The sequence below is a fragment of the Pangasianodon hypophthalmus genome, chromosome 11 (genome assembly GCF_027358585.1).
Source record: "Pangasianodon hypophthalmus isolate fPanHyp1 chromosome 11, fPanHyp1.pri, whole genome shotgun sequence".
In the NCBI taxonomy this organism is placed as follows: Eukaryota; Metazoa; Chordata; class Actinopteri; order Siluriformes; family Pangasiidae; genus Pangasianodon; species Pangasianodon hypophthalmus.
In genome coordinates, this window is record NC_069720.1 from 23,303,206 (window position 1) to 23,318,315 (window position 15,110).

The 15,110-nt window shown below is 38.4% G+C and overlaps 1 protein-coding gene across 1 annotated transcript; it reads right to left on the reverse strand.

The window, feature by feature from the left end:
* Positions 1–2,353: 2,353 nt before the first annotated feature.
* LOC113533698 (atrial natriuretic peptide receptor 2) lies at positions 2,354–15,110 on the reverse strand. The gene is made up of 23 exons (XM_026925972.3): positions 15,023–15,110; positions 14,359–14,455; positions 13,522–13,654; positions 12,138–12,261; positions 11,547–11,645; positions 11,289–11,391; positions 11,022–11,167; positions 10,711–10,783; positions 10,343–10,487; positions 10,179–10,265; positions 9,758–9,901; positions 9,543–9,664; positions 9,265–9,409; positions 7,629–7,677; positions 7,435–7,545; positions 7,016–7,135; positions 6,759–6,852; positions 6,324–6,411; positions 6,067–6,206; positions 5,790–5,942; positions 4,651–4,749; positions 4,175–4,266; positions 2,354–3,231 (listed from the first exon to the last, which is right to left on the reverse strand). Exons 1-23 carry the CDS (start codon positions 15,059–15,061, stop codon positions 3,127–3,129), a joined length of 2,508 nt encoding a protein of 835 aa, XP_026781773.2. The 5' UTR covers positions 15,062–15,110; the 3' UTR covers positions 2,354–3,126.

Genomic DNA, 15,110 nt, shown 5'->3' on the forward strand with positions numbered 1-15,110 from the left:
CACTACAGACAATTTAGAAATGCCAATCAGCCTACAAAGCAGGTCTTTTGGACTGCGGGAGGAAACCGGAGTACCCGGAGGAAACCCCCGAACCCCCGAGGCACAGGGAGAGCATGCAAATGCTGCACACCCAGGACGGAGGTGGGATTCAAGCCCCCAGCCCAGGAGGTGCGAGGCAACAGTGCTAACCACTAAGCCACCATGTCACCCCCCACCCCCACCCCCTACATTATTTATAATAATACTATTATTTATTATAGTAATATTACATATTATTTATAATATTACACATTAGTTAATACACTAAAAACCTACAGTGGAAATGACTAAATGAAATGCTGACCATCACACCCATATGGGCTTGTTAAACATCCCATTCCATTAATATGGAATCAGTTTCCCCTCTGAGAAGGCTTTCCACTAGATTTTGGAGCGTGGCTGTGGGGATTTGTGTTCATTCAGCTACAAGAGCATTAGTGATGTCAAGTTAGGAGGTCTGGGGTTCAGTCATTGTCTCAGTTCATCCCAAAGGTGTTCAGTGGGGTTGAGGTCAGGGCTCTGTGCAGGACACTCCAGTTCTTCCACTCCAACCTTAACACACCATGTCTTCATGGAGCTCGCTTCATGGAGCAAACACATACTATATGATTGTGTGCTTCTAACTTTGTGGCAACAGTTTGGGGAAGAACCACATATGAGTGTGATGGTCAGGTGTCCGTATACTTTTGGCCATATAGTGTACTTTGCGACCAATTCTGCTGAACCCAAAAACACAATGCAAAATGTGAGAAATAAGGTGAAGTGGATACTTGCAGAGAGATCTTGGTCCACTCCTCTATGCAGAACACTTTAGGATCCTTTATGGTCTTTGGTTTCTGCATGTGGACTTCGAACTCTACAATTCAGACCATTGGTTTTCAGTTGGCTCCAAATCTGAGCTGATCCAAGACTTAGTCATTGCAAAACACTGGTTTCAACATTATATTTAACAGATGTTTTGGCTCTAATTGTGCATTACGCAAGTTATTCGAATACATGTAATGTCAAATTTTTAAGCACTTTGGAATTGTGAGTCAAATGTGTTCTCAACAAAATTAACATGATGTCTGTTTATGAAATAATGCTAGGGTGCAGAATATTGCACCTTGTTATTATTAGGGGGCCAAGCACCAAAGGTGTGTATTGTTATTCTATGTTTTCTTCTTCTTCTTCTTCTTCTGGCTAGGTTGTCTAAGGGAGCCCATAGAACCATCTGGTAAAAAGTTGTGAAATTTGGCACACTGATTGGGGAGGATCTAAGGAACATTCTGATCAAATTTGGGCCAAGTGTTGCCAATGCTGTAGTGCCACCATCAGGTCAAATTTAGGCCTAATTTGGAAGTACATCTATGGTCATAACTTTTGAACCGTGTGTGCAAAAAACAAGGGAATCCAGGCATCCCTGGATTCCCTGGGTCGAGACGGGTTCAATGCAATAGATTGTGTATAATTAGATTTTCCACCATCTTGGATTTTGTCAAATACAGTTTTTTCAATACTCCTCCTAAAAATTTTGTCCAATCATCACCAAATTTGGCACACATCATCTTCAGAGTAAGCCTCACAAAAATTCTCAAAAGAATTTTGAATAGTCCAAAGGGTTTGCCCATAATGGGCCAACGAATCTGATGGCAAAGCCGCCAAACAGGAAGTGAGGCTGTATCTCAGCAACAACTTTGTGCACTGACACAAATCTTGGTAGGCAGCCTCAGGACCACGACCTGAGGCTATGCAACAAATTTCGTGATAGCGCCACCTACTGGTCAAAAGTTACAATAACAGCCATTTTTACTGATCCTCCTCCAAATGTTGTCCAATCTTCACCACATTAGGCTCACATCATCTTGACACCTGTCTAAACAATGCTGCAGCAATGCCACCCTGCTGTCCAATCTAGACCTTTCCTCCTACAATCAGAGAATTCCACCACTGTCCGTGGTCACGACGTACACATCATGAGTGAAACTACAAATCACTCTTGAATCCCTTTGCCTAAAGTTATGGCTCTGCTTTCCTTTGATTGCTTAGGCAACAATTGTAGCGTGTCAGTGAATGTGTGGCTCATCGAGTCTGGGTGCTTGGCCCCCGAAAATGCTGCTTGCAGCTTTTATTATTATTATTATTATTATTATTAATACATCTATTTTTAATAATACATATATTTATCTTTTATTATTAATAAAACATCTATGAAATATTGTTGCATAGTCTATAGAATAGATCAGAAATTTTTATTAATGTAAATACAACAGCATGCAATAATAATAATTATTCATTTCAATTTTAAACTTTTTATCAATAAGCTGTATGTGAATAGTACAATACTTAACATTACAGTTAACCAACAGGCAAATTGTAAACAATCACAGATATTTACAAAATAATGTAACCCAACCATTGAAAGCTGGAAAATTGTTTCTAAATGCACAATGACACTAAGAAATGTGTCTCATTTTAGAAGACCAAAAGCTGGAATAGGTGCCTTTTGAAAAATAAATAATTAATATTTTTAATAATATTGAATATCATTATAACAAGACAACAACTACAAAACATGGTGTTTACGCTGCTGAAAGACACCCTGGAAAGCATTAAAGTGTTATTGAAAGTTGGAGCTTTCAGATTTATCAGCAGGTACCACATATCAATCATTATACCACAACCAAGAAGGTTAGGCTCCTACAGTATGATGACAATGTAATAAATGCCAACCACCATTATATCCTGTGGTGTAAATCATGTTCAAGCTAAAAAAAAAAATAGTAGGGATAGGAAATGGACATTGATGGAGATAAGATAAGATAAGATAAGATAAGATAAGATTCCCTTGTTCTAGTCCCACTCTGTTTGCACATGGCCACCCTGACTTTATAAAACGTCATTCTTCAAGCAATATTTCTACCAGAGAGGTTGCCAAATCCAAGAATGTTGCAATTACTTTGTTACTTCCAATACACTAACATCACCTCACAGTTTGTAACAGGAAATCACATGCATACAGATCAGAATATGTATCTACAATACCTTACATAATCCTCATACTAATACAGAACATGGCAATGAACATAACTTGTATGGAGTTTGTGCTTAGTTGCTAACTGGGACAGGCCCTTTCTGTGGCTCTTCATCATGAAGTAGATCTGTGGGGCCCCTTTTTGTTTCCAGCCACCACGTTGTCATGTCTCCTTTGCCCTGTAAAACAAAGAAGAGCAGGCAAACAGTAAACCTCAGCTGATACTGCAGTGTATAGAAGAATGATGGTGGGAAGGGAGGCAGGTGTACTGGTTAGTGAATAATAAAAGTGGTTGTAGAAGCCAGCTGAAGTCAGGATCTAATTGCTTAGCTAGGGCTAGGGCCTTCAGATCTTTTGCTGCATTTGACTTACCTCAGAAGTGGGAATTCAGAGCTTGAAGTTATGTTATTTTCAACCTTGGTGCATTCAAGCTACAAAGTGGGGGAAAAACATGGATGCCTCCATGTTTGTCTTTTGATAGAAACAAGCAAGCCTGCTAGCTGTGATGAATGATGTATAATTTCTTCCTCAAAACAGTGATCTGTATAGTCAGTGCTATAGATTTAACAAGCGAATATGTCTGTATGTTGATTGATCTAAAGTAAATACTTGTATACATAGCATAACTCGTTTAAAGGTAAGAAGTGCCACATTGTTTACTGCTGATGCTGTGAGCAGCCATGTTGATTTGACTTCACTTGCTGAACTCAGACTTGAGGAGACCATCCTGTGTACCTGAGTAGGAATTTCAAGTTGAGGGGGCATTTTCTTTGTTTTTTTTCCTAGTCAGAAGTTGGAAATTACAGTTATGACCTAGTCGAATACAGTACTACTTTTAGGGCAGATTTTATTTTTTTAAATGAATTCTCAATCCATGCAAATCAGTTACAACTATCTATGTAGTTTCTAACATTTTTATTTGGACCTCAGTGATTTTTTGTATTTGTAGTTTTGCTGACAAAGAACAAACAAGAGCTAAACAAGTGCATCATTTTTATGCTAATTTAATTTTTTTTCTACCAAAAGAATACTAAATCAAACACTAAATACTACAGAAATTGTTTTCAAATATCCCTCCTATCAAACCCATAAAACGAGTGAAAGCTGTTACTTTTACATTACCTTCACATTCAGAGTGCCACGGCAGACCAGCACATATCCTCCTATAGTGTGCAGCAGATCAGCTGTAGATTCACTACACTGAATCTTTAAAGCTGCAAGATGTAAAAAGATGAAAAAAGAAATGAAAATTACATGTAACTGTGCACCTGTACATTTTTATTCAACTGTAAGTAACATGCATGACAACCTGTTAGAAATGTCCTTTTTTCTTTCTTAAATTACAATTACTATTACAACATTTGTATCATATGGATCACTGCTGAGTGCTAGCAGTTCTTCCTACAACTGTTTTGCACATCTTTCTGGTCCATAGATGGAAACTTATTTGTGCAACACTTTGTCTGTTCCTATATCTGCTGAATGTAAAAGTAAATTTATGTTGTCCCCATTAAGAGTGCATAATAGTCATTAAAACACACATTAAATAGAATCAGTGGTTGTCATGTATTTTGAACATTAACCCTTGTTTCAGTTACCTTCACTGGTGGACTCCATGCGGGATGCTGTGTTCACAGTGTCTCCAAATAAACAGTAGCGTGGCATTTTGGTACCAACCACTCCAGCCACTACAGGCCCTGTAAAAGCCAGATCAAACCATGCAGTACACACACTCACCAGCCACTTTAATAGGAACAGCTGTGCACCTGTCTTTCATGCAATTATCCAATCACCTAATCATTTGTTAGCAGCGCAATGCATAAAGTCATGCAGGTCAAGAGCTTCAGCTAATGTTCACAACAAACATCAGAATGGGGGAAAAAAGGGATCTCAGTGACTTGGCAGACCAGATGGGCTGGTTTGAAGGAAGGCTACTGTAACTCAAATAACCACTCTTTACAACCGTGGTGAGCAGAAAAGTATCTCAGAACAGATAACACATCAAAGCTTCAGGTTGATAGGCCACAACAGCAGAAGACACCATCAGGTTCCACTCCTATCAGGATAAGACCAGGAATCTGAGGGCACAGTGGACACAGGCTCATCTAAACTGGACAGATGAACGTTGGAAAAACATCATCTGGTCTGTGTAAACTCTAGACACCTTGCTTTGCATCAAAGTCCCAGGAGATTAGCACTTTCTGATGTCAATATTAACTGAAGTTGTTGACCTCTGTCTGCATGATTTTCTGCATTGTCCTATTGATACATGGTTGGCTGACTGCACAGTGGCATCAAGGCAAATATTTTCTCTGAATTGCAAATGAGAAGTAATTTTCCAAGACCAGTTTGACTTCTTTGAAAGGAACAGTATAGGAACAGACTGCAAAACAGAAACCATTTTAATAGCACAAGAAGAATTGATGATAGCCCTCCCAAAGCCAAGTCAACTTGGTCAGGTAAAGAAAATAAAGCATGTGAATGCTAATTTACTGTTCTAAAGGAAACCGGACCTAGCTCAGTCAAGTGACAATAAGGATGTGGCACACAGTATAATCATGCCTGTAGCTGTTTATCAGGATATGTTACAAGTACTGTTTGCATGTTGTTATATAGTCATAAACCTGTGAGTCACTGTAGTTTCAGCGAATGATTCTACAAGCCACTATGATGTTTGTATACTAGTCTTTCTTACAGGGAATTCAAGGAGTTATTATTACTGTAAAAACATGCTGACCTGAGTGTATGCCAGCTCGTATCTTCAGCTGGGTAGTAGGCTTGTGTGGGATTTTAAACGCATTGCAAACGCTGATCAAATCCAGGGCCATGCTGGCAATTTCACCTGCATGATTGATGCCATTCTCATTTGGTACACCAGATACTACCATATCTAAAAGGTTAAAAAAAAACTGTGTTAGTTAGGAATGGTACCTGAATATAATCTACCTACGATAATATGAAATCTCATATGGGTAGAGATGAAAACAGCAAAAAATTCTTGTCGCCAGACTCACAAGCATCTCCAATAGTTTCCACTTTGTACACGTCATAGTTGTCAATGATGTCGTCAAAAGTGGTGTAAAGTTTATTGAGGAAATCTACTACCTGGTGGGGGGTGCTGGAGCCAGAGAGCTGAGTAAAACCCACTATGTCACTGCCCAAAAGAAGAAAGAAACTCATAGATAAGTAATTGTGTGTAAACTTAGCTATCACTTGTGAATGGACCTTCATTTAACAGTACAAACTGATCGCTCATTATTATGACACTTGCCTGAAATATACAGTAGCACTAGCGTAGCTTTGTGCCTCCGCTGTGCGTCCTTGTCTAAGATCATCAGCCACTGGTTTAGGTAGCATACCTATCACATAATGAAACCACACAGAGGTCACAACTCAAAATTACAATTAAATCTTCTTCCGCAGAAGATCTTGTTGTATGTAACCTAAAGAATATATATATTTTTATTTATTTAACTGTGCTGCTGCCTGAGCTTTACTAAGCAATTTCCTACAATGGTTCTCCTGACTAACAATATTACACTCCCAATGTTTAACTTGCAGTAACAATAGAAGCCTTTATCTTTCCACTAGATGGCAGCTGTAGAACAAACTTTTGTTAGACATATGAACAGTCAATTTAGGAGCTTCATGCCAGTTTTAATTTGATATGTGAAGGAAGACTAATGAGAAAGCACTCTGGATGTACTATAAAGCAGCCGGTCTGTCTTCTGTTTCTCCTGGAGAAGATCTTGGGTTCTCTCAGCAACTATAGCCTCCAAATGCTTACTGTATTTTTCCATCTAGAAGCACAATAAAAACATTGATCTAACTTATTTACATTGTCATAGATGAACACAAATGAAATGTTTATCTGATAGGTTGTGTAAGGGTTGATTCATTCTTTGCAATATTGGACAATATTAAATAAGATGTTGCTAATTGTGTTAGATTACAGACTCTTACCAGGTTCATCATCATATCAACAGGACTGACTTTGTGTGGGTTCATTTTATCCAGCATCTTTTTCACCTGCTCAAATGTTGGCCTGGTGGTGACACTGTGGGACCAGCACTTCTTAATCAACTATAATTATGATAATGCACAGGCATTAAGTGAGATTTTCTCCACCACTATCTTTTAACAATATCAAAGAAAGCATAGAGCAAATTCTTTACATGTGCCAAAGCAAATGTGTTCACACTTATATAATAGATGGGAGTTTGAATTCTGGAAAATGCAACACTCATGCTGGTTGTTGGTTATTTTTTTATGCCTCAAATGTAAATGTATGCATAAACACCTGATGATAGGATCAACATTTTCTTCATGTCATCAACCACAGATTGTTTTATCTTGCAGTAACTGAATAATCAGGAACAAACCTCACAGTACTCCACTTGATTAGGGCAGTCGCTGTCTGATTTCCCAGCTTTCAGTTCAGGAAGAGGTGGACGCCACATAATATCAAGCTTCACAGGTTCAGTTTGTGCCTGCTGCAATTTCAGGGGAAAAACACAATTACCATCCATAGCCTAATACCTGTCTAATATTGATTCCTCCACTCCTCAATACTTACTGAGATAAGGTCACTGCGTGTGGCTATCTCCACCAAGATAATGGAATAGCTAGAGGTATAAGAAAAGAAAATATTGATTTCACACCATTAACAGCATTTTACCCTTTATCTTAGGAGACTCCAGGATGTATATACAGGATGCTGTGCGTCTTTAGATGTGTGTTTTAGTGATAACAGTGTTTATTGTACTGTAAAACCCAAGACTGAGTCTCCTGGACTGAGTTATGGTTTGGTAATTTACCTGTTAAAGTAAATTTGCAACAAAAATGAGCCAGAAGTGCAACCATGGCACCTTCTTCTTCTTCTTCTTTTTTTTTAATCTATTCTTTTCCATAAGTTCATCTATTAAATACACTAGATGTAAAATCTGGTAAGTATTTTTAAAAAAGTTCAAAAAGTGATTGGTTGACTAATATTGACTGAAGTCTTTAAAGTGTTTACAATGCAATATATAATAGTTTGGATTTAGATAGTGACACAATATTTGTTATTTTACATATTATATGTAGAGACATATTAGCAGAGGTTTACTACATATGGCTGTAAGTTGACTTGACTGCTTTTGGTAGTATAGATGGTGTGACTGCTAAGAGCAGAAATGAAATGTATTTAGAAGTGAACAGAAGCATCTGATATGGTTTAATTAAAGGACTGTGAATATAGAATACTAGCCAAAATTGTGTTTTTCAAGCCTAATGGCTAGAGAGTCGGACTTGCAACCCGAAGGTTGTGGGTTCGAGTCTCAGGTCCAGCAGGGATTGTAGGTGGGGGGAGTGAATGACCAGCGCTCTCCCCACCCTCAGTACCACGACTGAGGTGAGACCCTTGAGCAAGGCACCGAACCCCCAACTGCCCCCCGGGCGCCGCAGCAAAAAAGGCTGCCCACTGCTCCGGGTGTGTGTGTTCACAGTGTGTGTGTGCACTTGGATGGGTTAAATGCAGAGCACAAATTCTGAGTATGGGTCACCATACTTGGCCACACATCACTTCACTTCACTTAATGACCAGAATCCCCTGGTTATTTAGGGAAACACTACTTTCATCCAAGTACAAAGCATGATGATATTTGGTTCATTTAATTTTGAGTAACTGCTTTATCCTGGTCAGGGTCAAGGTGAATTCGGAACATGAGGCAGAATACACCCTGGATACAACACACACACACACAGGGGCAATTTAGAGCTGCCAGAATACTTTTTGGGAAGTTGGAAGAAACTGGATAACCTGAAGAAAAACCAACGCAGACATTAGGAAAACATGAGAAACACCACAAAGACAGTAATCCAAGCTCAAGCTACAACAACGCCTAGCCTGCCACAGTGCTCCCTGTTTAATTTCAGATCATGTATCATCAATTTGGCCATGACCCACGTTTTCATAAATACCTGTCTATAATCCCTTTGGCTAACCTAATATGGATGCAAATCCATAATACATTCGGGCGGTCTGTCCTTACCCCTGTATTGAACAAACTGCTCGGTTACTTACAGGCTCTAGTGTATATAGCATTAATACATATAACCTGTATTGATTGATATAGTGAAAACTGATCAATCTTTTTATGCCAAATGTAATCAGTAAAGGGATGTTGTCACATTTCTGAGTCCGCATGCAGTTTTCACAATATAATTCTCACCTGTACACATCAGCTGCAGCAGTGTTGGTGTTAGTGTTACCCAACAAAACCTCAGGCGGAGAGTAAATGCGGCAGAGGTCTCCACAGTGGAAGGTGCTGCTTAGTACTTCTGAGTCCTCTTTTCTATAGGCCATCAAACCATAGTCTGTGTAGACATGGAGGAATTTGGTATTTATCAGGATTTGTAAGACATATTTCTTACAGAACATAAAAACCATTGAGTGAAAACACTACAGAAAAGGAAAGTGTTTTTTACAGGTGGCTTTTTTTTTTTTAACCTGATATTTTGCAGACCCAGCGATCGTCAACAACACAGTTGCGAGAATGAAGTCGTCCATGGAACATTTTGTGTTGGTGGAGATACGCCATCCCACGGGCGATATCAGTGGCAAATGATAAGCTGAGGAAAAACAGAGGCCAAGAAACAGATGAAAAGCACATTCTGCTTCTATTAGTAGCTCATTTGAGGGAAAAAAAACAATGAAAGATTTACCGAAAGCCCCAGTTGATAGGAATATCTTCATTCAAAAGAACATCAGCCAGGCTTCCTTTAGGACAATATTCTGTAATGATGCAAATGTATGGGACTTCGATGGAGCCTCCAATAAACTTAGCCAGATTTGGATGATCTAGTTCCCTAATTGAGAACAACCATTTTGTGAAAATAGACTTGTAGGAATCAAATGGAGCCATGAATGCAATGTGATATGAAAGAAATATTTCATTTCTAAATCACAAACGTACATATCCCACATATTTTGTTACATATGTATACTGAGTTATAATAGGGATTTGGAAATCCCATGTCTTGCAATGCTTCTTATACTTCCTGACGTATTCACTGCCACACAAGCCTACTTGGAAAATCATAAAGTAGGAATAGTAAGGATTATTAAGCACTAAGGACTACTGACCTTACTTCTTTCACTTCTTTCCGGATTGTTTTGGAGAGCGTGAAGTGCTTCTTCTGGATGTGTTTCACAGCCACAGTCCTTCCATCACTAACAAGAACGACACGTAGATTAGATTCCACCTTGTGTGAGACCACATTAAAATACAGTAACTTGCTACTACTCACTAGATGCCTGGCTGAATGAAGCCTGGCTTGAAGCTGGTGTTCACCACTGTGCACACTGTGACATCTGTGGCCCGGCTGATGCTGGAGTTGCTCTTCACTGGCTGTAGACTTGTTGTGCTACAGAAGCCCATGTAGCATGCTTTGCCTGTGAGCACCACAAAGCTGTCACCACCTTGAGAAACCTTTATTGCACAGCCAAAACAGTCTGATAAACACACACTCCCTACCAAACCTTTTCAATTATACTGTGCATCCATCCACTAATTAAAAGACAGACCATAAAATCTCTGTTCATCAGACTGATTCGACTGCACAATAAAAGTACCTGGTGAAGTTTACTTATTTATGATGGTCCTGGAAGATCTTACCAAACATTATATTATTGTAATTGATTATCCAACTCTCATCCCAAAACATCTTCTGCTTCTGATATTGCAGCCACTATGGAGAGGTTATAGTGTAATGATTAAAACACAGAATTTCTTTAGAAAGAAGTACGATTTTTAATATATAGCATTTTACTGCTAATAATATTCTAATGCTCATTTACTGGCTATTCCATAAGATGCTTTTTTCAAATAATAAATCTCTTTAATGAGGAAAGCTAACTTGCTTTTGTAATTTATTTAGTGATTGTAATAGCAGTATGTTGACAGTAGCATAATATGAGGTTCCTCACCACTACAGTTAAGATGAAGCCAGTACAGATCAGGGCAACTGGCAGTCCAATGGCAACCTTGATGGACGTGGCCATAGGACAGACACCACAGTCTGCAGGACAGTTGAGACAGCTCTCGTCTAACTCACAGATGTCATCTCCACAGACTGACCCACAGAGATAGACAAAGAGAGCAACAGAGATTCACAATATTACAATTACTGAGATGCAATTTTATTTTTATTGTAAATAGAACACTGTAAAGGACCTAATGTAAAGACTACCAACCTTGGGCACTAACGACAAGGACCTTGGCCTCCAGTGCAGCATGCATCTGTCCTACCTTGATATGGGCAATGACTGATGTGACTCCCAAGTGCACAAGCACCACCTGTGCAATGAGAATCACAACTGATGCACTATCATGCAGGCTTGGTTATTATCAAAATGGAATGATGTTATCACATGTGGACAAAGAGTAACATGAATGATCACAAACATGAAGAGTAACATGAATGAGCACAAACATAGAGGTTTTTGGGTCACCTTTGAGGTCCAGAGAAGCTGAGTCATCTTGCCTGCTTTAGAAACAGTATGAGTGACAATCTCGCCATCATCTGGGATCCAAGGACCACAAATGCCTCTCTGTGATAATATACAGCAATTTATGTTGTCTTTAATATTAGGGTAATTGAGTGATTAAAGTTAATCCAGTCCCTCTACAATCTTGGTGCAATCTTGGTGTTTTGGGGTTAGTCATATCATACAGTGTTCTACCAGTGTCTGATCTTGTGCATAGTGCTGAGCAAACAAACTATGCAAACTATTTTACCATAGTCAATGTATAACTACAAGCTTAAGGTGTTTTCAACTGGCTATCAAGTTAAAGAATTCAAGAAAAAAAGAGAAGGGCAGAAAGAGTAGGTCGTTCTCTAATAATACTCGTATTATACAAAATTAGTTGCATCTTTTGGTCAAAAGTAACTTCTTAAATAATTAGACTTGCTTTAGATTGATTATAGCAACCTAGTACATATATTTTAAGCAGCACATTGCTTATTGCTTTCTCAGCAGATGAACTGTTTATATTTTACAGTGGGTGCAGTGCTTAAGAGTAGCACATAATGATTGACTGACCATAAGAGCAAGGGGACAAGAGTGGATGTTGGCATGATACACGCAGCAGTTTTGCTCATTGGCGTTGTTCCAGTTAGAGGGACATTCATGTTCGTAGCAAAATCTTTTAGCCTCTGAAGCATTACTGTAAGAGAAATGCAAGAAATATCTGGCATTAGGCTGGGACCCGTGGTTAGACGTTAGTTATTAAAATGCTCTTGAGGACTTTTTGAATTGTGTTTCCTTGATTCAAGTGTCCAATCAAAACTGTCAAGAGGGGAGCAGCGCTCAAAAGGGCATGATTTGAAGTTATTCTGAAGACCTTGTATTTTATATACAGTATCTGACTAGAGGTGCAGGGAATAGGAAATTGGAGTGGGAGTTGCCATATTTTTCATTTTTTAAAAAAGTTTTAAAACAAAGACATTACTGCAAAAAAGGGTAAGCCTTTTTATTAATGTTTCCTTAACTGACATTATATAATGCATTAGTTAATATGAACAAACTATTAACTTCAGCACTAATACACAAAAAGTAACATTACCAAAGTAACGAACACAATGATACTTGGATAGTATCATGTGGAAACATGTGGAAAAGGGTTTTCTGGTCTGTTCAGACCAAAATTTAACTTTTTGATCTTGCCACTAAGGCAAAAACCCAACCCTGCTTATCTGACCAGAACACCATCCCGACAATGAAGCATGGTGGTGGCAGCATAAGTTTTCATCACCAGGGATTGGAAACTGAGTTGAGGATAGGATGGATGGAGCCAAATACAAAGCAATATGACACATGGTGAATAGATGTCCTTAAACATTTTAAAATAAAACTGTTTCAAATTCAGAAACTCTGGATGTGATCCTAAAAAATATCACTAGTGGACACCGTGACCCTCAAATTACAAAATGCAGTGCTCAATTTCAAAATCTTAGTTTCAATCCAATTATTATTGTTATTAAAAGTGTGTTTTGCTAGCCACAAATGTCTGTCATTAGGTTATTGCATTCTGTGATTTGAGAGATAGATGCTCTCTATTGAGGGCTGATTTATCATGGCCCCAGCTGAAACAGACTTGCAGCGCCTCTGTTTCTAAAGGTAAGTATGTCAGTGTGTTATTGGTTAATTATTGACTTAGAAAACTGAGCAGTGGTTGCATAGGAGTGCACTGGCACACATAGTCTGTTAGTCATGCATTATGAGAATAGCTAATAGCTAATCAGTTGTAAGTTGTTAAGAGCTTACAGTAAAGATATAATTGTGCACCATTTGTAGGGTATACTGTGTATGTTTTCATGAACTGAAATGCATACTGCATAAATGAGCAGGTGTACAGGTGTTCCTATTAAAGTGAATGGTGAGTGTGTATTAATATGGGACGGATAGATGGATGAAGATTACTCACCTAAAGTGTAGGATCCGGTTTTTGACAGCATATTCATAAAAGGAATCTGAGGCTGTGACAGAATAGGTGACATTAAACTCTTCCCCGTCGGTGACTTTCTCTGGAGGACGCTGCACCCAGGCCATCTCTAACCCTGTGAAAGGAGTTAATGACATTTTCTGTCTTTTCCTCTTAATGTTCATGTTATATTTTCACCTTCATGACACTTCTAAGATATAAAATCCTCTCAAAGTAAACATAAGGGCACAATTTTGTGCAATATTAACTCCTGAAAAATGTCTGCTGGCTTTTGACTGTTATATTTATTGTGAAAACTATTTGTGATCTATTTGGTTAAGGAACATGTGGCAGGAATTTTCTTTGATAATGGAAATTCAGAAACAAAATTCTTGCTGTATCTGTAAAGGAGATACAAAAACCTCAAGCAGATGAACTGAGATAAGGAAGTTTGATGTTGGGTACTCCCGATAAAAGACAAAACATCAAATTTTTTAACATCAAATTTCTGTCTGGCAGTCAAATTTTAATTACCTTGCATTTTGATCAGCAGTTTTTACTTTGCCAAATACAATATTATCAATTAATTTGTGTTACTTTACTCCTCCTCTGATACCTGATAATGTTCTCTACACTAAAATAGGTTAGCCATTTTCCTGCAGTTACAGTCAGCTTTCTCTGCATGGATGAAGTGCATATGCATTCACTCAGGCATTTCTATCTGGCATAGTTATAGCATAATCCAGAGAAACAAACGATAATAGTTTCCACATAGTTCAGAGTAGTACTGAGTTAATACAAAATTAATATAGTGAATTTATCTGAAAAGATTATACTTACCACCACAGCTGATCATGTTGTAATCATTTGGATCGGCTATTGGCCAGCAGTCATATTCAGTATTATCCAAGTCATGCCAACATTCAACTACCATAACCTGGAGAGAAACCTAATGAAATCATAACTCTTGTTATGCAAACAAGCAACTTTTTTTTCAGAGAGTGAAAGAGAGCATGGGCTCGCGCTTAGCCACTTCCTGCAGGCCAGTTAACTGTTGTTGTTTTTTTTTAATCTGCAATACCACATAAAGTATATATTTACATTTTCACAACATTAAACTTACAAACAGTATCACGACTACGAAAGAAAAGAAAATATGCATCAAACGTCCTTCGTACTGACTCTTTGCATGCAAAACCTTATGGCTCTGTCACTGGCAGCATACTGGACACAAAGACGCATTCACTAAGGTACCCTTCATGCTCACCACAAGTGTTCCTGACACAGGAACAAAAGCAAAAGTAAAGGCAATTTAATCAAATATGCCGTACTGTACTTTGCTCAGTAACTCAGAAAATCAACCAGCGTTTATAGGTAAGATGATATCTTAAAAATACATCCTCTGATATTATCTAAAATAGATTGTGTCTAAAATAACTCCTATTCAGATATTTTAACCCGACTTAACCACTCAAAACCAGAAAGGTTCCGAGACAACGCTTACCAGGAGGAAAAAGAAAGCCAGGATGTAGTACAGAGCCATGGGAAACTGTTCATCCCTGTGGGGTCTTGGTGAAGACTGACTTGGTAAA